Source organism: Semicossyphus pulcher, unplaced genomic scaffold (assembly GCF_022749685.1).
Source record: "Semicossyphus pulcher isolate SPU_LCO1_2020_fin unplaced genomic scaffold, fSemPul1.0.p SCAF_20, whole genome shotgun sequence".
NCBI lineage: Eukaryota > Metazoa > Chordata > Actinopteri > Labriformes > Labridae > Semicossyphus > Semicossyphus pulcher.
The window spans coordinates 18,081,843-18,106,345 of record NW_027211694.1 but is presented as its reverse complement, the minus strand read 5'-3'; the positions used below and the strand labels follow the sequence as shown (position 1 = coordinate 18,106,345).

The 24,503-nt window shown below is 41.0% G+C and overlaps 1 protein-coding gene across 2 annotated transcripts in view; it reads left to right on the top strand.

Annotated features, from left to right (window-relative positions):
* Positions 1-24,503, top strand: part of cdk17 (cyclin dependent kinase 17) — a 52,043-nt gene that overhangs the window by 25,005 nt on the left and 2,535 nt on the right. The window contains exons 2-16 of one of the 2 annotated variants that reach the window (XM_069670838.1): positions 687-831; positions 5,039-5,203; positions 13,324-13,457; positions 17,641-17,766; positions 19,568-19,624; positions 19,731-19,845; positions 19,965-20,059; positions 20,531-20,593; positions 21,468-21,591; positions 21,694-21,814; positions 23,153-23,250; positions 23,345-23,450; positions 23,731-23,773; positions 24,148-24,238; positions 24,348-24,425. In XM_069670838.1, the coding sequence (XP_069526939.1) occupies positions 705-831; positions 5,039-5,203; positions 13,324-13,457; positions 17,641-17,766; positions 19,568-19,624; positions 19,731-19,845; positions 19,965-20,059; positions 20,531-20,593; positions 21,468-21,591; positions 21,694-21,814; positions 23,153-23,250; positions 23,345-23,450; positions 23,731-23,773; positions 24,148-24,238; positions 24,348-24,425 (1,543 nt within the window). In that variant the 5' untranslated portion in view covers positions 687-704. The remainder of the gene's footprint in view (positions 1-686; positions 832-5,038; positions 5,204-13,323; positions 13,458-17,640; positions 17,767-19,567; positions 19,625-19,730; positions 19,846-19,964; positions 20,060-20,530; positions 20,594-21,467; positions 21,592-21,693; positions 21,815-23,152; positions 23,251-23,344; positions 23,451-23,730; positions 23,774-24,147; positions 24,239-24,347; positions 24,426-24,503) is intronic. The other variant, XM_069670839.1, reaches the window with a different exon arrangement.

Here is a 24,503-nt window from a genome sequence, read left to right as displayed (position 1 = left end):
GAAAGAGAGAGAGAGAGAGTGGTGGTGACGGCAGGGGTCAGTTTGTTTTGCGCTGAGGGTCGGGCGGGACGGGCGGGGCATTCCTGCTGCTGCTTCCTTACTGCATTTCCTCCACTCACCCGACGTGTACGTTTCTCTCTCTGTCTCACACACACACTTGCATGGGGCGTTAACAGGGCAACACAATGAGCAGAGACTGGCTAGAGGCAGAAAGAGCAAGGTGTTTCCTGCGACCTGGAAGGCTGCTGCGTCAACACAAACACACTCGTCTGGGGCAGCACTCTCATGCGTTTGCAGAGGTGTGTGCGTGCTAACTGATTTGACTTCAATTAGAGTTTATTAATCCCCATGTATAAACATTTGAACTGTGTGTATGTGGAAACAGCTGTTCTCAGGTCTTGTGATATTCATCCTTTATTCATGCTTTGTTCATGCTTTATTCATGCGCTGTTCAAGCATTTGCCGAGTGGATGAATATTGGATTAAAAGCAGATTTATGTTATTCATGAGCTCAGATATTTTGGATTGTACCGAGGTCTCTGGAATTCCCCATGCTGTGCACGCACAAATGCACCCAAAAACAAAACAACAAAACAATTCTCCTAATGCGCCCTGCATTTGTCTCATCTTGTATCAGTCAATTACAGCTGAATTAATGTTGACGTGTGTTTGTGTCTGTCCCACAGGCCCTGCACTGCCCTGCTATGGAAAAGATGAAGAGGATTAAGAGGCGTCTGTCGTTAACACTTCGCTCCAGTCAGACCATCGACGAGTCCTTGTCTGAACTGGCCGAGCAGATGACCATGGAGGACGGCGGCACCAAGGACAACGGTAAAACTCGACAAATTCATTTTAAGTACTTAACAAAAGCAATGACATCAATCATGATGAAACTCCAATTTTAGAAATATTTTTATTCACGGAATAATTCGCTTTTATTTTTTATTTTCTAACCTTTTCTTTTTGTGTAACTGGACGAGTTCTGGTAGAAAGAGAAGCTTATTAGCCCCCTTTTAAACACCCTGATCAAGGCGGGTATGTTGCGTTCTCATACTGCCTTGCTGCAAAATGGGGGGCAATGCACCTCTAAAGTGGCAGAAGGGGCAGTAACGTAGCCAATCCTCCTTGTGCAAATGGGGGAATTGCCAAGATGGGACAGGAGTAGATGTTTGAGGCTTTTGGGGGAAAGAAGCAAGCTGCTGACCATCCAAAAATGTCCACAAATTGGGGAGACAGTGAGGTGAAGGAGCTCTCTACCCTCCTAGCAGAGGTCAAGATCAAACTGTAAAGACGTTTGTTATTAGGAAAGCTATGAGGGCAGCAATATGCAAGTGTTGCAGCCATAATAAAGACCTTCTTTATGGTGTAATTGCAGAAAAATGGGCTGTTTACGGTTAATGTCTGTGTGCTAGCATCATCTTCTTGAGGCAGAAAACAACTTTAACTTTTAGGTGTATGAGGACATGTTAGTTTAAACTGATCTACTTCACAACAATCAGGGTAAAATTGGTGTAAAACATTCTTTGATCAATCAGTGCCCCAGTCCATCTAGGGAAGGAAATTCCATGGGTCTGATTTTTATATCTTCCTGTACATGTCTGTCAGCGGGCATGTAAAAACGACACCCAAACACACACACACACACACACACACACACACACACAAGCACACAGAGAGCTTTCAGTTTCTTGGTGGCTCTCAGAGGTATATAAATAATGAAACACTGAATTTGATTTAAAGAGAGTGCAGCACGTGTCAGTAACACCTATAATGGACGGCCAGTGAGTAGCTCTCTATCAAGTTATGTAACAGGAGTAAGAGCAGGGGAGATACTTGAAAACAAACACATTCACACTCTTAAAGCAGCTGAGCAAGTGACAAGTAGTATATTGGGAACAAGCATTCACAGGCAGCAAACACATCTTCCTTGACATCTCTTTGTTACATAACATTCTGCCAGTTTTGGCTTGAGAAAGCTCCTGGTGTGATAGCAACACGAAAGTGATTGGCTGTCACGTGTGATTGACAGCTGCACAAGCTTCACAACACTTCAGTCATTCGCTTGATGCTCCAAATCAAGAAAGACTTACAAATGAAGCAGCAGAAGAATAAACTTAAAAACTACAGGTAGCCAGCAGTAACGGAGGTCAAAGGTCAGTACAGACTTTTGTTGAGAATAATCATGTGAAATGGAGAAGACAATCAATTTTTTTTTCCTTTTTTTCTTGCTGATACAACTCTCATTTTTGTCCATTAGACTTGAAGCTACATCCCAAAGCTGGTTAGCTTTAGCTTAGCACAAAGACTGGAAATACTATTATGTGATAATTACTGAGCTTTAGAGCTGTCGTTAGGCGGATTTTGTTACCTTTGGACTGAGCCAGGCAAGCTGTTTCCCCTTGTTTCCAGTCGGGCTAAGCTAAGTTAATCACCTACTGGCTCATGCTTCTCAACCTCAGTCCTATCATGCTATTATGGGGAGCTAATGCCATTATGTTTGGAAAAAAATGCAATTTCGCTCTGTGCCTTTGGAGGACGCTATCCGCTTCTCCAATGCGCCCTGGAAAACCTCTGCTAGAGTACTGGGCGAAACCACAAGTTGTTTGTACAACTGTCTCCACAGCTATAGCGCCGATTTCAAATATTATTGCTACTATCGATTACAGAGAACACCAGCTTCGACTGACAGTGGCTTTTTCCTGGTACAAATTGCTCCTTTAAGCTTGTACTGGAGATTGTTTCATGTAACTTGGCAGTAAAGCAAGTAATTGTACTTCACATTTCTTTAAGTACTATATACTTTTCTGGAAAGCCCCAGTTTTAAGGAATGTAAACATAGTCAGTAAAAGTGGGTTTTTATGTAACCAATAAATCTTAAATTGAAGTATGAGACATATTTTATTACTTCATTGTCAGTTGCTTTTCAGGTTTCTATAATGTGTCTATAACAGCCAAGAGAATCTCAAACAAGCCCCGACTATTTCACCTCCTTGTTAATATCATTCATGCTCAACTTGTAATTCATATATGTCTGACAAGCACCCGAAGGCAGCATAATGTTAATTTTATTGGGCTGACGTGTGCAAACACGGCCCAGTCTGTCAGCTTGGAGTCGAAAAGGTCGAATGAACTGAAGAAAGTTGGCAGGAGCAGAAAGATAAACCCGCAAGATGTGACAGACTTCAGCCAGTCTGATGTAGATCAGAGAGAACTTTATGACCTTTTTGTTCGCTGCAGCTGAACTGGAGCAGCCGCTCAGCCCACAGGGAGGACACGGGGTTGTAATATTTGCTTGCAGGGTTTCCTTGCCGACTAGGATTGGAAATTAGATTTGTAAGTGAGGCTCATGTGTTGAGTATTGATTGAGTAACATCATTTCCCTTTGGCTATCAATTTTCCAGTAATATAAGTGTTTACTTTCCATTCTCCAGCTGTTTGCCCACATATGTCAGGCGCTGGGTGTTCTGTCTGCTGGTTATAATTATTGGACATTACATATTGCTTGATATTGCTTGCTTGATAGTGTTTATATACAGTATAATAAATATGTCATTGGAGACTCTCTTCATTTCTCTCTTGCCAAGGGTTACATGAGAACATTGCTATCACTCTAATGTCTGTATGGCAAATGTTTAGCTGCAGCCAAAAGTGGGAAACAGCTAACCTGGCACAAAGGTTAACAAAATTAGATAATCAGCACCTTTCAAGTTCACTGTGACAGAAGATGAAGCGGATTTAAAAACAAAGTTGTCCACTGGCAGTGTGGACGCCAAACAGCTGAAATACAAACTTTACAGCAGGTGTGAGCTGTATTTCTGTCTGGACTTGGGGATACACACTTCTTTCACACTTCTTTCACTCACGTTACGACTTTTACAGCTTAAAGATATTATGTCGAAGATTTCAGTTTCGTTCTCTTTGGCACCTCTAATGGTGATAAACGGTAATTGCAGAAGTACACTTCCTCATTTTAACCAGACGTCCACGGCTGGTTCCTTTTGTTACGGTTGTAACTCCTGATTTTCTGAGCGTCCAATTTGTTTCTTTTTCTTTAGATTTTCACTTATTGTTGAAGTTGTATCTGTAGTCATCGATCTTTTCTTTGTTTGTTCGGCCATAGTAGATTACTGTTTACTCGCAACATTTGGAAAAACCGAAAATGCAGCCGCTTAGCTCCGCCTACCCTCTCTGGCAGACCCACCACTGCTGGCTGATGGAAAACCCGTCACTAACTGGGTACTGCTTGCGAATGTCACCACCGACACCCAGTCCATAATTATACTTTATACTGCAAATACAAAGGCTTTCATCTGTGGGCCATAGGCTCAATCACGATTGTGTTACCTCATTCGGCGACAGATAGTCCTTAACAGAAATGTATTTACAAGAAAATCTTTGAGATTATCACTTTCAACACGCAGCAACTCTTTCTCATTAACCTGGTATACCTGGTCTCTTTGATTGAGCTTCTTCTCGAGCTCTCAGCAAGTAGGGGTGGGAATCGCAGGGTAACTCGCGATACGATACGTGACACGTGGCCCATGATATCGATATTATCACGATACAGCGATTCTGCGATAATTAATATAGTGCAAGACAATCATATAATGATACAAAACGATATCTAAATAGCTGAAGAATACACAATGCCCCTTAAAAAGTTAAAGTACAGGACTAATGTATTTATTCACTGCAATTTGGTGTCAGTTTCACTGAATTTGACAAAAACTGAGATGAAACAATTTACGTGTTTAGTTTAGTTGTAAATTAACAATTGTATAAACAAATAAGAAAGTGGCTTGCGCATCTCTTAACTTCTTTTCACCACTGTCCGATATCATCACGCTGTCTTCTTCTTCTTTTATCCTGCTGTCAACAAGCCGAAGAGAGACAGGAAATATGGGGAGTAGAGAGGGGGGGATGACATGCACCGAATGATCGGCAGACCGAGAATCGAACCTGTGATCGGTGCGTCGAGGATTGTCGGCTTTAATAAAAACCAGGAATGATGACAGTTTTTGTTTTTTGTGTTTTTTAGAGCCCTTCATGAGGAACGGCCGCCCCCCCACCTCCCACAGCATGCACTCCTTCCTGCACCAGTACACCGGCTCCTTCAAGAAGCCCCCCCTCCGCCGGCCGCACAGCGTCATCGGCGGCACCCTTGGGTCCTTCATGGCAATGCCACGCAACGGCAGTCGCCTGGGTGAGACAGACACACATGTTTTTACATTTTTACACACACACACACTGCAGGAAGTGAGTAGTGGGAGAGCAGATGGCATCCAGGAACAAACAGGAAACGTGTCACGCTCTTGATATTTCCATTCTGCCTCATGTACTCACAAACACACTCTTTGCCAGAGAGACTTAGTATCTTTGCTGCGAGGCAGCTTCTCTCCTCGCCGTCAGTAGAGCTGTTCTCTCCCGAGTGACAGCTGGATGGAGGATTCAGTGAAACATGACTCAGTATCCTGTGTGAACTGATTCATCACACTCGATCAGTAGCAGTGAGTCTCATCCTGAGGGTTGGAATGGAAGAAGATGTCAGGATGATTCAAGGCAGCAGCAGATTACAAACCGGGGGGTCGGGACAGTCCAGAGGGTGATGAGATGATTCAGGGGACAGCATGAAACACAAGAACACAGTGGTGTGGGTATGAACATGTCGTAGCCTCGAGGCCTTTAAAAATATTCAGTCAAGCAAGCTTTGCAGGATCCGACAGGATGAGGACACAGTCACATTTAAAGCTTATGATGTGTGATAGTGCAGCAACTAACTTTTCAAAAAGCAGCAAGTCTTTTTTCTTACTCAGACGAAGACATGTTGGATGTCCAAACTTTAAATGCTCTGCGTCTTTCACTGTAATAGTGTCTGCTCTAGACCAACAGATCCAGCATCATTAAGCATATGGCGTAATGCAGAGGTTCCCTTCATCAGGATTTGGCTTCACAGCTTCTTAACCCACCATTGATGGTTTATGGTGGTTCAAGATGGAGCTGATCCCATTAGTTGGTTTACTGATTAGCCTCTCAGTCCACTGTTCAAGTCAAAAAAATGAAATGAATAGCTACAATGAATACATGTTTTATTGCCATAATATTATTGCCCAAGTCACATAGTGCACGGTCCGATTTGCTTAATGTAAGACAGATAACATCCATTAAACCACAATACCTACAGAAAAAGGCGTTTCACAAAATCACAAGGTGTGCCATGTTAAAAATAACTATGCCAATTTCAAGCTGCATATTTCACTCACTGTGATACCTGTGGAGTAGCTTAATTTTTGGGGCGTTTTTTTTGGCCGTTTATGCCTTTATTAAATGAGAGGACAGTGGATATTGTTGGAAACAGGGGAAGAGAGAATGGAGGATGACATGAGGCAAAGGGACGAGGGTGGGAGTTGAACCCGGGGGCGCCGCATCGAGGGCTGAAGCAGGGTTTCCACGCGTCCTGGAAAACCTGGAAAATCTGGAAATTTAGAGACTAATTTTCCAGTCCTGGAAACACCTGGAAATTGATTAAAATGACCAAATATCCTGGAAACCTGCATCATCAAAAAAAGGAGGAATAAAACTGGGGTTAAAAGTGTCAGTACTAGGCCTACCTGTAAATGATATATATTTGAGAGCAAGTGCTGTCCCGTATTGTCAGGAAAAACTCCTGGAAAATGTCCTGGAAAATAATTTCGTAAAAAGAGTGGGAACCCTGTTAAGCCTCTGTACATGGGTCCACGATTTAACCACGGAGCTAAACCGGCGCACAGTACTTGTCGATGGTTTGGATACTGTTTTTATTTAAGAGACAGAGTCCTGCCTGCATTATCAGTTACACTTCACAAGACAGATGCTGCCTTGATGCTTGAACAAACACTGCTCGACTGATTTTTTTATTACACATTGCCAGGAAGCAATCATACGTCTGTGAAACCAATCTGTTTAACTGAGCATGAGAAGCTATACCATTAAGGATTTGATGTTCTTTATTTTATATATACTTCATTATGATTGGTGCTTCTCTATCCTTATTTTTATTAGATCCCGAACCAATATCTCTTTTAAAGAGGATTACGGGTATGGTGGATTATAAAGTGATTTTTGGGCTATAATATTTTGGGCTTTTCAAAGGAACCCAGAAGGTTTCTTATTAAAGATATAATCTTGAAGATTTTAATTTAAATAAATGTTAAGTCTCTATCAATCACCGCATGAGATAACACAATGGTGATTGAGCCTATGGCCCACTGATGAAAGCCTTTGCAGTATTACAGACTGGGTGTCTGTGGCGACTATCGCAGAAAAAAATTGCAGATCATTGGTCTGCCAGAGAGGGTAGGCGGAGCTAAGCGGCTGCTTTTCCGGTCTCAGCAAGTGTTGCGAGTAAACAGTAATCTACTATGGCTGAACAAACAGAGAAAAGATCGATGACTACAGATACAACTTCAACAAGAAGTGAAAATCCAAAGAAAAAGAAACAAATTCGACGTGCAGATGAAGGCTTAAAAAAGGAAAGCGACCGTCAGCGAGGAAAAGAGTTACAACCAACCGGAGCCAACCGTGGACATCACACATGCAACACAGTCTGGATATCTGGGATGTGTGCTCCTGTAATTCCTGTTTATCACCATAGGTGCCGCCAAAGAGAACAAAACTGAAACCTTTGAGATTAGCCGATATTCAACATTATTATACATTGTCAATCAATCCTTTTACAAAAGACTATGGGATGCGACCAAACGCCTCCAAGCATTATTTTCTGCTTAAAATGTTCCGTAAAAAAGTTATCAGAACATTGCTGATAAAGCCCATATTATCCCGGTAATAGTGTCTGTCTGAAATATTGGTTGGGCCTGTACTTATTTGTAGATAGATGATACACAAGAGGAACTGTTGAGCCTCGCATTGGACCCTGGCCTACATAGAGGGACTTGGATCTAAAAACAGGACATTTAAGTAGGACATTGATGTGCTACATATTGCTGCAACACTCTGTGTGCTTATTGGCAAAGCAGCTAAGGACAGTACAGAGAAGGGTGGAAGAAAGAGAAAAACACAAAAAAGGGAGGTAAAACGAAGGAAGGATGTTTGAAGATGACCCCAAAAGGAAGATCCAAAACTGCAAGAGAATGAAATCTTTAAGTTTTTTAGAGAGGGCAAGCAGTGAGGTGATGTGTAAAAGCAAAAGCTAAACTATGTGGAAAGGTTAGAAAACACCTTAAGGGGGTTTTGAAAAAATAAATCAGGCTTGGCTGCTGGGAGGTGAAGAAATGAAGAGAGAAAGTGAAAATATTATTGTGAGAGAAAGACTTTGGGGAGTTTTTGGAGAGCGTGGGGAAAGATATGAAATATCAGGAGATAATGGAGAGGTATGTGAAAGTAAAAGGAGGTTGAAATGAAGAAAGTAGGACAGATGAGATCATTTGGAGGCTTTGGAGAAGAGTTTGAAAAATGCAGGTAGTGAAGGAATGTGTTGAAGCAATAGAGGGAGTCTGCCTATGAAAACCTTACAGAAGAGAAAACAAGATCGGAGCAGAGGAGAAACATGTGGAGTGAAAGTGGGAAGTGAAAGAAGCGGATGAGGTTTTTGAAGAAGGTGAAGAAACATGTAAATGAGAGAGAAGTGACAGAAAAAGAGAAGAGAGATCATTTGGAAGTTTTCAAAGGGGGCAAGTTAGAGGAAGAGAGTGGAGGAGAATGTGGTGTAGCTGCACGTAGAAGAGAACGTTTTGTAGTGGGGAAAAAATGCTTACTCTCACCTTTTAATGATAAAAAATGTAACCTGTTCTTCATCCGTCTGCAAGTGCATGTAAAGCGGCTTGTTTACATGCAGAAATGCCCCCAGAATGCCACAGTTATTAATCTGTCTGTAAGTCCTAGCAGCTTTATTTGGAGTTGTAGACAAAAGAAGCACCCAAGAAAGGTAAAGATATAAAAACATAACAGGCAATAAGTTAAAGTTTTAATCCTGCAGCTTTCAGATGTGGTTACTGATGTAAACAGCAGGTGTGGTTTAATACTACGGCTCCCAGAATTCTTGGCACAACTATTTCTTAAGAAAAAGCACGAGACCAACTGTCTCTGTTTACATGGATGCCAAATACACTCATTTAGTTTCAATTATGAATAATAATCAGCCTGTTTTCATTGACCTTGCAGAGGAGTTGGAGGTGTGAAGTCTGTTGTCTGCAGCTCTTTGTCTTGCAGCTCGCTCTGCTTTGCTTTGCTTTTATAGTTGGGTTAATCCCTTGCAAATATTAATTATCATCTGCAGATGCCAGAAATGACAGCCATCATGTTCTATAAATGCATTATTGATGAACAGTTGCATCAGATACGTTGCTCTCCCTGTGATTGGTTGAAAATAGAAGTGATCCTATATGTTGCCAGTTGATGCTTTTAATGAAGCAGAAGTAGAAAATGTTGGGTTTGCCTTAATACATATATGATACCATGAACTTTGTCCACCACTGGAGATTTGACAATACTGTTTCGAACTGCCGGAGCTATTTAGTAAATCAGGGCTGGGACAAAATGACTTTGGTGCACAACAGTTACGGCTGTAGGTGGAAATCATGTAACCTCGTCTGCCAGTTAAAGATGAAGGAGGCGAGGCAGCACATTGGAAGGCTGAATCATCATCAAAGTGGCCGACTCCACCACTAACAATGAAAACAACTCTATAGAGGGTTAAGGACAGAATGTAAAGACTACCATGGTGACCATAAATCAATATATATGGAATGTTTGAAGCTAAGGCCATTATGGTAGAAGAAAAAATGTTATTTCGCTCTGTGCCTTTGCAGGACGCTATCCGCTTCTCCAATGGGCCCTGAAAACACTCCACCAGACTACGTAAAAAGCGCCATCTGGCGGAGGCCAGGGAGCTTGTTAAACTGCACTTCGATGTCATGTCTCGTTCAAAATCATCAGGTTTGACATGCAGACTGCAGACCCAAAGACTTTTAAACAATCCATCGGTGTATTTTCGTCGTATTGCGGATTCTTTACCGCTCTGAGCCATTACCTGCAGCGAAAACGGTAGTTCCTTTCCTCCGTTCCTTTCAGAGGGAGGAGTGCAATGCATGTTGGGTGTCCACAGCTATGGCGCCAAATTTCAAATATTATTGCTTCTATCGATTACAGAGATCACCAGCTTTGACTGACAGTGGCTTTTTCCAGGGGCGAATTGCTCCTTTGATGCACCAAACTGTGTGTTTGCATTCTTCTTAAATGAGGTCACTGGGAAACAGAAGGTACGGATCAAGATAGATTGTTGTTGAGACAAAATAGATAAAAATAGATTGAGAATAATGAGGAAAGATGGGTCCTATATCCTGTCCTGCTTTTTTAAAAGTCTGTCTTTTTAGGTTCCTACCTAATTCCTAAGTCTTATATATTTGTTGTTCCACTTAAAGACCTGCTGCAGTAAATCAGGTCCTTCCACTGTATCCTAACCAAACAGCAGAGAAACCTAACTTCAGCCACCTGTGGAAAAACAGATTGACACGGAATACAACAAGTGGACCCCGGAGGAAACTCATTAAACATTTTAGTTTCTGAAAGTGGATCCACTTTTCCTTTAATGTGAGGAGACTTTGGTTTAAACCAGAGAACCACAGACAGGTTCACTGTCTGGGAGAAAGTTTTCCTTTGCGAACAGAGATAAAAAGTGAGAAACTACTATAATAGTTTACTATAATCCAGACTAAAATTATAACCATCTTTGGTGTCTAATTCAAAGAAATAATCTGGATTATTATGTTTGAAAAATTGCTAATTTCGATCGACAGAAACCACACACAGATTTCTTTCTCCTCTTATTTCTCCTGCTTTCACATTTGATGACAGACTGTATGGTTGGAGGCGCTGACACGCTGATCACAGAGAACCCTCAACCATGGCTACTCATTAACTGTGTGTGTGTGTGTGTGTGTGTGTGTGTGTGTGTGTGTGTGTGGAGTGAGGGGGTTGCATGTGGTTTGTCCATCAGTGTGTGTTTGCTCCTGCTGTGTTATGGTGGTTGTGGTAGTTTTACTGCCCTGGAGGAAGTGGTGCAGGTTGGAGTGCTTAATCTTTGGCCTCAGAGGTTACAAGGGTGTGTGAGGAGATGAGAGAGAGAGAGAAAGAGGTAGAGAGACGTTCAAACATAGAGAGTAAGACGGAAGATTTGGGAGAAAAGAACAAAAACATCACTTTTTTTCCCTCTTCTTTGGCTTCTGTTTTGGGATTGAAAAATGCATGTTGAACTTGTTGAAAGACACACAGCTAACCTGATACAGTACATTTAGGCCTACATAAAACCTAAAAGAATAACAGACTTCTTCCTATTTGAATTTGACTGACATGTTTACCTGATGAGGATTTTTTTCCCCCCTCTGTGAATAAATCTTACTTCGCCGAATGTTGCCGGCCTTGCACCACCCAAAAATTCTTTACTGTTCCCTAATGAATCTGATTTTCAACAGCAGACATCTCGACCTGTCAAGCAGAGAAACCACAGCTGGGACAAATAACAGTAACCAAGGCTCTGCTCCAGCTGTCAATGCAGTGCAATGCAGCAATTAATATTGGTGTTTGTGACACCTGTGTCAGACAAGTCAAAATGTCAAAACAATTAGTGAAATGTACCATTAATGTCAATTGGCCAACACTTTCAGTCCCCCTGCTTGGCATATAAAAGGAGTAAAAAACATATAGTAAATGGTTAATCATAAGTAAGGAATAATGTATAGTGAGCAGTTTGTTATCGCAGAATGGAACCCTGACAGTGAGCAGGTTCACGTTGGGGTCTCGTCGCACCCCGAAGGCGTTCCTCCGCAACTTCCAGACTTACCAGACTTCTTTCAGCAGATTGATATGATTACAGTTAGTCCTCCCGATTGTGTGATTAGAGCTGAATCAGCAACTATCTGTTATCGAGAAATAGCAGACCTCGGAATGCTGTGATGAACCAATCAGAATCAAGTATTTAACACAGCCGTGTAATAACACACGATAACTACCTGGTAAGCAGATAAAAGTGTTTATTTAAGTTGAGATGACCTTTTGTAAACCCTCTTAGATCACATCTACTGTTATTTTATGCACCTTTTATTTAACACTTAAAAAATATTTTTTGGATACATTTTTAACAAAATCAAGTGATGTTTTCTTCCTGTAAATCTAAATATGATTTGTGCTTTTGCAAACTTTAACCACCAATGTTAAACCAATAATATCATGGCATCACCCATTCATTTAATCTTCAGATTTTAGCATCATTTGCCAGTGGTGGACAAAGTACACAACTTCATTACTTGAGTCAAAGTATAGATACTCTTGGTCAATATTACTCCAATACAAGTGAAAGTTGCTCATTCAAATTATTATTACTTGAGTTAAAGTACTGAAGTACTTGCTTTTAAAAATACCTAAGTATCTTATCTTTATCTTTATTTACATGATTTACTGGTACATTTTTTAATTCACATGCTACAGATTTGCAGATTTGCAGCTCCAAAATAATAGGAACAGTAATAGGAACAACGAAATATACCTGATGACCAGGGAAAATGTCAGCCATAGCCATCATTACCACCACCAAATGAACTGCCTGATCTGAGCGACGTTTGCTCTGCGTTTGATCTACGTTCAACCGCGGAGAGGCACGAGGTGCAGGTACGGCAACACCACTTAGACAAACCACACGCAGAACTACACGAACACAGATTATTGCCTTTGGTAAGTAAGTATCAAGGAAAGTACAGATACTCACAAAATGTACTCAAGTAAATCTACTTTGTTACTGTCCACCCCTGTCATTGGCTGGCTAGCTGTTTACCTCCAACTGTGTCTTTCTTCAAAAATACTGCGATCACAGACCCGCTGAGTAGAATGTATTCATTTTGATTTAAATGTTTTATTTGACAGCTTCAGAATATGCCCGAGGCACTTTCAGCAACTACATGATGCTTATGATGGGTTTTGTCTCTCTCTGTCCCTGATGGATACTGCATACCTGTCTGTGTACACTTGTTCGTTAGAGCCCCATGTACTTTATCTGTTATGACACGCCCACTTGTCAACGTTCAAATCACATCTGTTTCATTCAGAAATATGTCAACAACAACATGGATGCTAGAAACTGTGGAGATGCCGTTTCATCTTGACTTTATTGTATTGTTCAAAGTACAATTACTCCTCCTGTGGGGAACCATAAGAGGAGGTTGCTGTGTAGAATTACAATAGTAAAACAAATCTTTTAAATTAGATATGAACACTGGATCAGCGCTGAAAAATATTCGTGTATAGTCTAAAATATTTTCTTATCTCCCTCTGTCTTAGATATTGTGCACGAGAATCTGAAGATGGGCTCAGATGGTGAAAGCGACCAGGCGTCAGGAACGTCTTCAGACGAGGTGCAATCTCCAACCGGCGTCTGTCTGAGGAACCGCATCCACCGGCGGATCTCCATGGAGGTGAGACATACACACACATGCACACACACTGCAGAGTAACTGCACAAATGGCTTACACGGCAAGTCTACCCCCATCATCTCCTTCTGCTCTGCTCTTCACCTCCTCCTCCCCCTCTGTCTGTCAGCCTCACGGGAGATCTGATTCAGGAGGGGGGTGTTACAGGGGGATTGTTCGTATCCTAATGGGCTCTCGGTGTCTGGGCTTCATGATACTAGCAGCAGTTCTGCTCCCTGAGGAGCCAAGCAGCGGCTGGTAAAGAGAAGCAGGGCGTTAATCTGTGCTGTAACCACCGTGATTCTCTACATGTCAGACGTCTTGAGAGCGTGCTGGGATTGAAGTCTCCTTTGTTCTTCTTACATCAGATTATCAGTCCTGCTGTCATAACATTTCAAACCAAACTAGAATTGATCTTTTCTTTTCCGGTGCATTTTCTACCCTCTAAAAGAAATCCTTTATTTGCTTACACGCACACACAAAAGTTAAATCTTTAATGTACACCTTGAAATGGGGCACAGTTGTTACAGAAGACTCAGTCCCTCATTTCCATATTTTTAGGCTGCAGATGTACTTTTTCTAACTGAAAGCCGTTCAGTTTTTATCAACCGGAACAACCTTTTTACAACACACTGGATCAAAGAGGATAAATTGGCTCTGGTGGCCCACAGGCTCACTAGACTCAGTCACTTACACAAGCTCAGCAAATAAAATGTGAGCAGGATAAATGAAAAACTCTTGACGATTATCAGGGGACTTTTTTTGCCTGCTAGTTTCAGAGTGTTTTTAAATGAATTTTTCAGAGATATTTTTTGCTGCAAGCTGCAATTAATTCTCAGACTTCAGTAATGTAGTTTCACAGTAGCCATTATGTAAGCTGGAAAAGCTGCTAAACCTCTGTTATCCAATTATATGATGCTAAATGTTGTCTTTGTGTGGGTTTGCCCTACATAACAAGCAGACGTTCACAATAAATCCTCTTCGTCTTTTTAAATATTTAACAAAGGGGAAGTTTTATTCTGAAAAGCACGAGCCTGTCACCCTGGAGGCCTCCTGCCCCCTGCTGGCAGAGACGCGTCTGTGACAAACACCCACCTTGACAACATCCTTGATGTTTCGTCTCTCTGGCTTTCTCACACAAACGCACACACATGCGGTGACCTATATCTCAGTCGTTTTGAGTGTTTATCTAATTTGTATATGCACGTAACAAGCTCAAGGATGCGGTGATAACCAGTTGACCTAGAGCATGCACATGTAAGCTCTGTTACGTGTGCTGCTCTTCTTGCAGTTCTTTTGATGCTGCTGGAGGTTTTAATGAAACCTTATTGAGTCAGGAAGGAGGTTAAGGGCACAGTGTGTGCTCGCTTTATCGCTCTCTGCAGTTTTTCATTTGCCTGCTTCCTCCGCCTCAAAAGTCACCTCAGAAATATAAGTCGATAAAGGAGACACAATTACGCCTAGCTTAAGAAGGATATTACATAATATATAAAAACAGAATTTTACCTCACTGATAAATCATACCAAGAAAACGATGTAGGGCTGGGAGTGGAATATTAACTCTTAACACTTACAAAGCCCAAAGTTTCATCACATCCATTATCACAGTGTTTGAAGCCTTTTTCAGTTTGGTCCACTTGACTGACAGGCAGTGTGATATCCAATGTGCTGGTTTAAAAATGTACAGGGTCCCTGTTTTAACAAATTACATCAACTATTTGACATAACTTGATATGCATGCTAAGAATTGTGTATTATTTATTCATCTTTATATGTATGTTAAAACTTACCACCTAGTTAATATGACTTTATATCAATCAATTTTTATTTGCATGGAGCCCATTCATAACAAATCTTTACATAACAAGCAGATCTGGGCCATACTCTTATACTATTAACTATATTATTAACAGAGACCAAAAATGAATCCACCATGAGCAAACGCTCTGCAACATTAGGCAGCAGTGGCAAGGAAAAACTTCCTTTCAACAGGCAGAAACCTCGAGCAAAACCAGGCTCATGTTGCACAGCCATCTGACGTGACTGTGTTGGGCTTAGTAGGTGAGATCGAGGGGGATGCAGGAAGAGAGAGATGGATAAACAAACAGAGTCAACAGTCATATCTATCAATGATATCATATCTCTCTGATTTTTTTGGTGCTGACCAATATCGCTGCACGATATGGAAGATAATTCATATTACAAATATTTTGACAGATATTACAATTCGCGATTAGTGGGAATTATTTTTTTTTTGCATCACAATTTTTATTTTCAATGAAACAAATATTAAAATCATGATCTGATATTAGTTGGGGTAACTCTGCACCAAACAAACATGTTGTCTTTCATCTGGAGGCCAACATTTTTCGGCAAGGACATTTCCACTTACGAGGAAAAAGAGCTCTTTGTAGAAATATGGTACAATTTTGGTATCAGAGCCGAATCTTTTAGATATCATGTTGGCAAAGCTAAAGAACATTTTTAAATGTTACCCAGCCCTATTCTCTTTAGACTCAAGTAATCACACAATCAGCATGTAATGTGAAATATTAACAAAACTCGACCAGTTATTTCACTTTTACTTACTTTCTGGTGTAGTATGTTGTGTTAGCGCTTTTGTAATTATAGGAACTGATTGGCTTTTATGTAAATGTAAAATAATCAGCACAGGTATGACGCAGCACTGAGTTGTATATTAAAAACCAACACATGTCCATCCATCCATTTTCTATACCGCTTATCCTGTTCAGGGTTGTAGGGGGGCTGGAGGTGGAGGTGAGGTACACCCTGTACTGATCGCCAGGCAATCACAGGGCTGCCACACAGAGACAGACAACCTTTCACATTCACACCTACACCAATTTTAGACTCACCAGTGAACCTAACGAGCATGTGTTTGGACTGTGGGAGGAAGCAGGAGGACCCACGCATGCACTGGGAGGACATGCAAACTCTGGGGTTCGAACCACGAGCCTTCTAGCTGTGAGGTGACAGCACTAACCACTGCACCACCGTGCAGCCAGTTAATTAAAAATGTTTCATTTTTAATTAAAAATGTTTCATTTTTAATTAACTGATTCAAGAGGATCTGATTAAAGAGGATCAAGTTTCTGTTGATCAACCAATCAACATTTTCTTTCAATACTATATACAACTGTTATCATGTATCATGTAGCAAAGTGTTTCACAGACTAAGGCAGAAGATAAATGTCATCAAAAAGTAATAAAAATAGACGAGACAAAATCAGTTTAAGCCTGTCATTACATGAGTTTTTAAGCACCACAGACTCTTATTATATAACACTTCCCTTTTTCAAGAAGCTTTACATAATCGTAGCCTTTATTCAGACTCTTTGTTGTCATAATTCTGGCATCCTCTCCAGGCAGCATTGTCATTGAGGGCAGAGGACGACAGTAACGTAATGAGAGATGATGAGTTAAAGAGCAAACATAAAAGCAGAGTTGATAACCAAACAGATGTGATGTCTTCTCTGTGTGTATTTTTACTCCACTCAGCCTTATTTCCCCTCATCAGTCAGCAGCATTATGTCAGCTCAGCACTATCAGATGTTTTGATCCCGGAATAGATACGATCAGACGTCTACAACAATAAGACAAGGCGAGCCGAGCAGTATTGACAGTGACAGCCTGCGGCGTGAATGCAAACATTAATAAACACACGTATTATATATTTGTTTTTATTCTCGCTGTTTTCTTTGTGTGTTTTCAGAATCTGATTTGTGCTCATAGAGGTTTTTGCTGTTCAGCCGCAGTCAAGCTCCGACACGCCGCCTCTTATTTTTACCCTCCATAAGATGGTGATCGACCTGATCTTTGTCTCCTCTCTCGAGAGCAGGAGGAGATGAGAGCGAGTTATTTTAGACTGTGCTCGTGTGGGTGTGTGTGGGCGGACTCAGCAGCCTACATTGTCTTATGCTGCTTGCCTCTGAAACGTGCCCAACACCACATAAGGCATGTAACGGTGTGTATTTAATCGCAGTGTGCTATGATGTGAGCACACTGCAGAAAGAAGTGTGGTCCATTCATCCATTCATTTAGTAAACAAACTAATTGAAGTTTAATAAGTATGATTAGCAGGTTCTTAGTTTGAAAACTCAAAACTCCATATCCAGTTTAGGAACGCCGAATTAAAAGCTTGAATATTTTTGAACTTGTGTGTTTCAGGACCTCAACAAGCGCTTGTCTCTGCCTGCTGACATCCGAATTCCCGACGGTTACCTGGAGAAGCTGCAGCTCAGCAGCCCCCCCTTCGACCAGCCGCTCAGCCGACGCTCCCGCCGAGCCTCTCTGGTCAGTGCCTGCGTGTGTTTGTGTCTGTTGTGTGCTACCTTTATTGCTTTTGCGCTGCTCTTACCAAAGACTCCGTGCAAGTTGCCATGGCAACTGGCCCAGTGTGAGCCCGGGATTGATTAATCTGGAGGCACAAGCGTTTACTTCCTGCCTATAGGCCCATCAAATTAGATCATATTACTCAGCTGTGGTAGAACTACGCAGGCAGCCTTGTTGCAGGAGCAGTCAGCAACAATAACTTTAATGTTATTATTAGAAGTTCACCAATTTTTTTTGTTTTTTTAGAAATATCTTTATTTGGTTTTTACTTTAAATAAGACAAACGTTCTTACGTTAATGGACCTTAGTCTTAACACATAACCAATAGGCAAAACTCCCACATGATGGAAAACAATCTAAGTACACGGCCTAAAATGAGCAGAAAACAGGTAAATAGGTACATGACAAGATGTTCAGGCAATGAACTGCTACAGTTTGTCACTTGGTTAAGGGTTGAGTATGGGCCTCTAAGGATATCTTTCCAGATAAGTCCATAGAGGCCTCTTTGCAAAGGCTGTGCCTTCTCCATTCCAATATAGTTTAAGAAGGGGTCCCATGTGTTGGCAACTTAGCTACTTTCTCGCTAGATTCAGCGACTAGAAATGTAGGGACTTTTTCAGACCAGTGAAATATATTATATTGTAATTCATTCCCCTGTTTGCTGCTCAGAGTAATCGCAGTTCACAGCTCCTCTGCCAACAGCTCCGATTTGCTCTCTCCCCTCTTTCCTCTTGTCCCGTGCGCAGCAGCACTGCACAGGCAGTCGGGTGCGCAGGACTGGCCTCACAACCACTAAGCGTTATGCAAATGAAAATGCGATGACATCACCAATATTCAAACTGATGTATGACGTCATTTGGAGACTTCTAGCTGCTTTTGGAGCTAGTGCTAGCTACTTTCATTGGAAAACAGTTGCCAACACTGGTTTTAAAGAACATTGAAGGTTTGTCCTTGAGCCAGTAGTACATGATTGTGTTATTTCTAAAGAATCTTGTCTTCTAAAGAATGTTTTGTCGTTTTCCTTTTGACCAATTCTGTCATGGACAATCACAGAGGATGCCATTTCAGAACAAGGAATGTCCAGCTGCTAAAATCAAGAATACTAGTAGAAAATATTTAATTGATTTTAAAGTAGAGGTTTTTCATGTTGGCAAATAAGCACCGTTGAAATGATGCAGCATTAGAATAATTAGCAGCTCCTGTTAGCATTGATCCAGTGATGTAAAGAAAACTATCACTGTTACTTTGATTGTAAAGAATTCTGAATGATGTCCTCAGAAAGTATGAGTCACAACACATTGATAAAACACGTGTACTGTTTGTGTGTTCAGATGTGGCCTTGATATGACTCAGAGAAGGAGTGTAATTTCTGCAGCAAGGAGGTGTTAAAGTATCTTAAGTGCCTTGAGTGTTTGAGAAATTCTGATCTTAAACACACATACGGTTTTGGTGTCAGTCCCAGCTGCTGTTTTGCACCATCAATCAACACTTATACATTATAGATGGCATGAAGATGGATTTCTGCACCAACACTAAACAGTATAACAAGAATACAGCACACCTGCATTGGTTTTGACTTCTATTTCCTGACTGAAAATATATTATAAAATGAGCTCTGCCTTGGTGCTGCAGGGACAGTAAAACCCCAAATTTGAACAGTTTTTTTTCGAATCCAAAACTGCTCTTTAACCTTGTCTTATAAATGGCTTTTTAATAACTTAATCTGTGTTTCATTCTGACATTGCTCTCTGTCTTTCCTCAGTCGGAAATTGGTTTTGGCAAGCTGGAGACGTACATAAAGCTGGACAAACTGGGAGAGGTGAGAAAGTTCTGAAATCCTGATCTGACACTATTAAAGAAGGAAATAGGTTTCACAGCTCACGTTAATTCAGAAATGTTGAACCAGAGTCTCGTGTTGCATTCAGGGAACCTACGCCACAGTATTTAAAGGACGCAGTAAGCTAACGGACAACCTGGTGGCACTGAAGGAGATCCGGCTGGAGCACGAGGAGGGAGCACCTTGCACCGCCATCAGAGAAGGTAACGAGCTTTTGCTTCAAAGATTATATCCTTATAACATTTGTCTGTTAAACTTATTTTTTTATTTTGAGTCACAGGCTATTGTACAGTAAAACATCTCTCTCTCTTTGTCCCTGCAGTGTCGTTATTGAAGGACCTCAAACACGCCAACATCGTGACGCTACACGACATCGTCCACACTGACAAGAGCCTCACGCTCGTCTTTGAGTACCTGGTATAACTCACTGCTTCCCCATGTTCTCAATGCATGATTGTCTGTGTTGAGAGCTTGGCAGACATGCTTCTAAATTGAATATAGAGGAAAGAGGTGGATTAAAAAAATCATTAGCATTTAGATGATATGACACATTTAGTAAAGCTTGTTTTGTTTTTCCAACAGTTTTTACTTACATTCACAATTACATAATTATTTTTCACTTTTTTGCAATATTATATATAGACAATAGTTTTTTATCATTATTTTTTACATATTCAGAAACAACAAGAGAGAAAATACATTAATCACATATAGATAAAAGCACTTGTTTTATGAGGAATATTCTGAATTAACCTGCAGCAGTAAGGATGTGTGAAGTAGCACATGGATGAGTCAGAGAGACAAGGCTATGTGTGAAAGAAATATCGGTGTAGATATGTTCTCAAGGTGTTTCTACTTCCTGTCTGATGATGTCATCCCTCCCTGTAGGATAAGGACCTGAAGCAGTACATGGACGACTGTGGAAACATAATGAGCATGCACAATGTGAAGGTGAATCATACTTTTTATGATTATTTATTTTATTCTGCTCTCGTGCTTTGTTGTGTTATTTTACCTTGCTGTGGAAACATTCTGCCTTCTCATCCCTGTGAGCGACCCTTAGAGATGGCAAGTGTTTTGGTTTCCGTTTGTACGCAGCTTGTAGTCTGAGTAATACTGACCAATCACGTATCAGCAGGCTGCGGCGTACGCAGGAAAAACAGTCCGTGGAGAGCAAAAGCAGGCAGGAATGTGATGCGCCGTGATGACATCCAGGCTCCCATCAGCATCATCTGATGATGATTTAGCTTCTTATTAATCTCTTTAAACAGACATTGGCATGCTAACCGCTAACAATCTGTTCTAGATCTAAAATTCAACTTGAGTCAAATTCCATTGACGCTGTGTAACGAAAGCCGTTCAGTGTTCAGATCTCCCGACTTCCTCGAATGCATCAGAAATGATCTATCCGACCGCCGTTCAACAAATGAGCATTTTAAAAGTAGTTTTCTCCTCTTGAGGACAGACCTGACAAATCTTCATTTTAACTTTTTACTAATCTGCATTACGATGTTGAAATTTCAACAAAGATAAGACCATTTAATTAAAGTCAATCTCAAGAAAAACGGTTTCTTTATCTGTAAACAATGCAGCACTCGAAAAAGGAAGTCTTCACTGGAAGTCGTTTATCTCTAACCGCTGGCTACACGCCGGCATATATCGTCGTCAGACTATTGCCAATGGGATTGCTTCCACCTAAACAGCTGTTAAAATGAAGCAAATTAAACTAATAAAGAATCAGAAAGTGTTGACTGCATGGGACATGATTTGTTTACGTCTGATAAAGCAGTTTTTTAAAATAAAGATTCTTAATATATCTTTTCAGATCTTCCTGTTCCAGATTTTGCGAGGGCTGTCGTATTGTCACAAGAGGAAAGTTCTCCACAGGGACCTGAAGCCCCAGAACCTTCTCATCAACGAGCGAGGAGAACTCAAACTGGCTGATTTTGGTAAGAGGAACCACTGCAGCACCACAAACGGACAACTGTAAAAAAATGCATTGAATTATTCCCAGCAGTGTTCTTTACAGATATAATGTTCTCTCCTTGCAGGTCTGGCAAGGGCCAAGTCTGTCCCGACTAAAACCTACTCCAACGAGGTGGTGACTCTTTGGTACCGGCCTCCAGACGTCCTACTGGGATCATCTGAGTATTCAACACAGATCGACATGTGGTACGAGACTCAAATCCACCCTGCTGCTCCCAAATCACTACTTAGTAAAGGCAGGAATAGCCCATTAATCACAGAGTTGTTAGGAAATAAATTTGGTTCTCAAACTAGAAACAAATCAGATACACAGTCCAGGGCTCCTTGAAATGGTTTACAAAAACATAGCACCCCTTTTTAGACTGTTATGCCAACAAATTTGATGCAAAAAACTTTAGATTAGTAGATCCCCACATCTCAAACCTAACCTCTACCCACCCACCCACCCTCCTTTGATCCTTCCTGATGATTGTATCACCGACCTTGCCTTCATTTGTTTGTTCTATTGACACTGCAAATACAAGTACACATTTGTGTGTGAAAGGTGGGTAGGATATTGTACGTTAGTTTGCCTTACTTTTGTAAGTGTGCTTTTGGTTACCCTCTTTTTTTTGGTCTCCGTATCTCTCTGTCTGAAAATTCAATAAAAACTTTAATTCATTAATATTTCGATACACTGAAATATTCCAACCAAAAGCAACAAAAACTTTACGCTTCACTACTGTTTTGTGTTATTTATGTATGTTATGTATAGACTAAACATTTAATCTTATTATACTTTCATGAAAATAAGAGTTTGTTGAAATCTGATTCTTATAATTATTGGCCCTTTTTGTTAATGCTGCTTGTATTGCTCTCAATAAAACTTGTTAATTGTTATGAGAAACACCTAAAGAGAATAGCCAATTGTTCAGACGACTGACTGGAAATATATCAGAGAAAAGTTTGATATGAATCAATTATTGTCAAGGAATGTTTGATGTTGGTGTTCTAAAACAAATGGTCAGAAAGCTATTGTAGTTCATCCAACATGGAAATACATTTAAACTTTAAGTGCTATTCTCGCCTATTATAAAGACAGACATGTTTCACATGTTTGTTGATTCAGTGAGACTGAAACTTTTAGAGGACACCAGTATCTCTTTATAAAACCTTCCCAAATAAACAGCCAATTAATCCGCTTAGAACTCATTAGAGAAAAAATGCACTTTGGCAATAGGTGGTTCTACATGCTTGGGTACATTGCAATCAGGAAATGCTAATAACTCATTCGGTTCACTTATTATGATGCTAGCAGCGCAAATCTCCAACATAGAAGTTTTATTCATTAATTCTTAATTGTGTGTGTGGCACAGGTGTCATCACATGAACTAAAGAGTTTATCAGAATTGTTTTGATGTTGTGAGGAGGCCACAGTGTCAGTAATTAAAAACCTCTGGTCTACGTTATATGTAAGCTAATCTTAGTCACTAGAGTTGCACCCTTTGTTTGTAACTACTCTTCTGTGGTTGTCTGTGTCTGCAGGGGTGTTGGTTGCATATTCTATGAGATGGCTGCGGGTCGGCCGCTGTTTCCTGGCTCCACTGTCGAGGACGAGCTCCACCTCATCTTCAGATTACTTGGTGGGTTGTTCCTGCCACGAACACATGTGATAACCTATTTAATCAAACACCCAAAATACTCAATATGTGATTGGCTGTGTTTCTGTGACCCCAGGCACACCCACAGAGGAGAACTGGTCGGGAATCTCCTCCATTGAAGAGTTTAAATCCTACAACTTCCCGAAGTACAAACCACAGCCGCTGATCAACCACGCTCCCAGGTACTGTGGACTGTGTGTGTGTGGATGTGGGCCTTCACCTTTTTTGAGTTAATTTGTGTTTGTTTATGTACCAATGGCTCTAGTTGTTTCCTCGCCCATGCATGTAAACAGTAATGGTGTGTATTAACGTTGTGTGTGTGTGTGCGTGTGCGTGTGTGTGTGTGCATTGGGCAGGAAATCCTGTGGAACATTTCACACACAGCTGTCCACTTCCTTCCTCCCATGAGCCCCTACTACGCACCAGAAAGTAATCTGTTGCTCTTCCTTTTGTCTCCTCCAGGCTTGACGGTGAAGGCATCGAGCTGCTACTGTCTTTCCTCAAAGTGAGTCTCTCCTTCCTCCACAACAAAGAGAAATTAATGAACAATTTCCTGACATCTCATGTCAAATTTAATTAGATTATGATTGAAAATTGACATTATTTAATATAAATTCCTTTAGAAAAGCATGTTTCACGGTGTCTGCAGTCTTATAATACTGCTCAGACTTGATTTTGGAAGTGAAGCAGTACCAGTTGTACCCAGCAGGAGGCACAACACTCAGTGTCTTCCCCTTACACAGTACTTTCACACTCCAGTTCCTGTTTCCAATGTGTTTCAGTCGGTCACAGTGAATCACTGATTGCAGACAAAACAACCAAAGCATCATTTGCTGAAATCACAGCGAGGGTTGATATTTCCTGTTTCTGTCTCCGCAGTACGAATCCAAGAAGAGGATTTCAGCTGACGAGGCGATGAAACATTCCTACTTCAGGCAGCTCGGGATGAAAGTTCACACACTGTCTGAGAGTGAGCGCACTCATGCAACTTAATGAAACTGCAATCTGTCCTTTTTTGGCGCTCTTACTGTTGCTTTTTATTTGTATCTCTCTACAGTAATGCTTCCTCTGTTTTCTAGGTGTATCATTATTCACATTAAAAGAAGTGCAGCTGCAGAGGGACCCTGGCTACAGGAACTCCTCGTACCCTGAGTCAAGTGGGTGGCGAACATATTCATATTCTTCAGCATTTATCCTTTTATATCATTAGACACTATTAGAAAACCTTTGTTGTT